Raw genomic sequence first — 2,305 nt, forward strand, 5'->3', positions numbered from 1 at the left:
AACAGTCAATAATTTTTTCTCCAGTTAGGATTACTAAAATTACGCGATACTTACTCTAACTCTATCTGTAAGTAAAGGATAACTTTTGAATTTCAGGATCATAAACAAATGGATCAGAAAGGTGAGGCCGTGGACTGGCGGGAGTGGATGAAAGAGCGCTTCCCTGATATCGATCATGAGCCCAAGAAAAAAACAAAGAGTTTCTGGGAAGACTTCTACAAGGAAGGCAGGACTTCAGCTACGAGGTTCCGGGAGAGCTCCAAGCCATGGCAATGTCCCCTATACCCCAAGCCACTCGATGTTCCTCAAGATAGTAAGAAAGAAGATGGAGTTAACAAGTTGTGCTCTGACTGGAGGCGACGAGTTGAAACCATCATTAAAGATGAAAAATTCCTCATTGGAACCATATGTGAAGTATAGCAGTTTGGTATCATTATGTTAACACATTTCATAAGATAAGTACACATGCGAGCCTAAGAAACTTTTAGTGATATATATTATCAAGTCGTCTTTAGTTTCTTTCGGCCAGAATTAGCCTTCATCTGGGCTAATAAGACAAAAAAACAAGATAACAACTATAATAAATAAAAGGAATTACAAAATGATTAGGAAATAAGAAAAAACTAACATTATAGTTACATAATGGTGCTGAAAAAAATACATACAGTCTAAGTATTATAAGAATAAAGGCTATACAAGAATAAGTAATATACAAATTAAGAATGAGGAAAGAACAAGAAAATAATATACATATATAATCTAGTAAGTATGTATATGTATAAAATGAATATTATTTAAAATTAAATAATATTTAAACAAGTGGGAAATAAAACATTTATGTAGGTAATTAAATATGTAAATAAAATATAAAGTTATATATTGTAGAAAGATTGTCCAGGTGGCGGTCCATAAAGGTATCGAGATAGTAAACTATTGTTAACTAACGTTTCGCGCCACTTTGCAGGACTTCGTCAGGGCTGTCAGATTGGAACACTGAGAATATAGGGCCGTACCGTAGCTCAGGAGTTAGGCTCAAGTCTGTCGATCTGAGGTCTGGTGGCGATGCCGGTTCGAATCCTGCCTTAAGGCGTTGACTTTTTCATTAAGTGGCGGTCCCATAAAATGAAAACCTTGACCCCCCCCCCCCAAACCATGGTTAGAATAGGTTGGTCACTTGTAGATAACCAGGCGAACATCACCTTCAACGTGGATTGCCTTAGAAAAAAAAGTTATATAAGACAAAAGGAGTAATCAGTAAATATTTGTGTTCTTCACTCACTGCACCCAGTGATTGGGTGATGGAGGTACTACCACACAGAATCCTTCCACAGGCCCAAATAAAACTAGTATAATAAATTAAATATTTGTGAGTCCTAAGAATTACTGTAATCATCTAGGATCATATCTAATCTTACTCATGAACAACAGAATTTTGTAGAGGATTTTATTTTTGTTAAGGGTACATGTTCTTCATGTAAACTATTGGTTCTGTGGCCCATAATGCCAGAAATTGAACCATCTCATTCCTGACTTGGGACAAAGGGTGTATCTCCTGGAAAATATTTAATAATTAGGTTGCTAAAAAATGCATTCTAAGACGGACCACCGCTTGGGAACCACAGCTCTAGATGGAGACCTTGAAAAATTTCCTTTTTTTTTTTTAATATCTTATTAGATAACAACTGATAGAATAAAAATTTCCTAAGGAAAAAAATCTTATTATTGAGATAAAATTAGAAAATTTGTATTTACAATATAATCCCAATGTTATATCAATATTATGTGTGTTATAGATATAATAGATTCGTGCTATGGGTAAAATTATTTTTGTCTTTCTTGAGTGACTATTCTAATTTATTTTTATGCAAGCATATATATATGTAGTTATCATCAGAGATGGGCAAAAATTAGTTATAGTTGAAACTATAACTAATGTTTTTCCTTTGTTTACCAAATATTTGTACAAGTCTTGGATTTGCGGCCAGTGGCAAACATGTATATCCAGTATTATATGAGAAAATGGTTGGGGTGCAGCAGAGATGGGCAAAAATTAGTTATAGTTAAAGTTGCCATGGATACGGCCCTTATTCATGAATGAACCATTGATTAATAAATATCGTTTCCATGGCAATTTTAGCTATTAGTTTTAACTATAACTAATTTTTGCCCATCTCTGCTGCACTCCAACCATCTTCTCATATAATAGACAGTATTCATGATGTTGTGTTAAATGTTATATGTTTTACCATGTTAAATGTTATAACTATAGGATTGTGAGCAGCCCTATTTGAAGTCATGTTAAATG

The 2,305-nt window shown here is 34.1% G+C and overlaps 1 protein-coding gene across 1 annotated transcript in view; it reads left to right on the forward strand.

Moving 5' to 3' along the window:
* Positions 1–2,305, forward strand: part of LOC106685136 (uncharacterized) — a gene marked incomplete in the record, with an annotated part of 36,990 nt that overhangs the window by 24,449 nt on the left and 10,236 nt on the right. The window contains 1 exon segment of the mRNA XM_067049730.1: positions 97–414. Coding sequence (XP_066905831.1) covers positions 97–414 — 318 coding nt within the window.

This window comes from Halyomorpha halys, unplaced genomic scaffold, assembly GCF_000696795.3.
Source record: "Halyomorpha halys isolate HHAL.00 unplaced genomic scaffold, Hhal_1.1 Scaffold662.1, whole genome shotgun sequence".
NCBI lineage: Eukaryota > Metazoa > Arthropoda > Insecta > Hemiptera > Pentatomidae > Halyomorpha > Halyomorpha halys.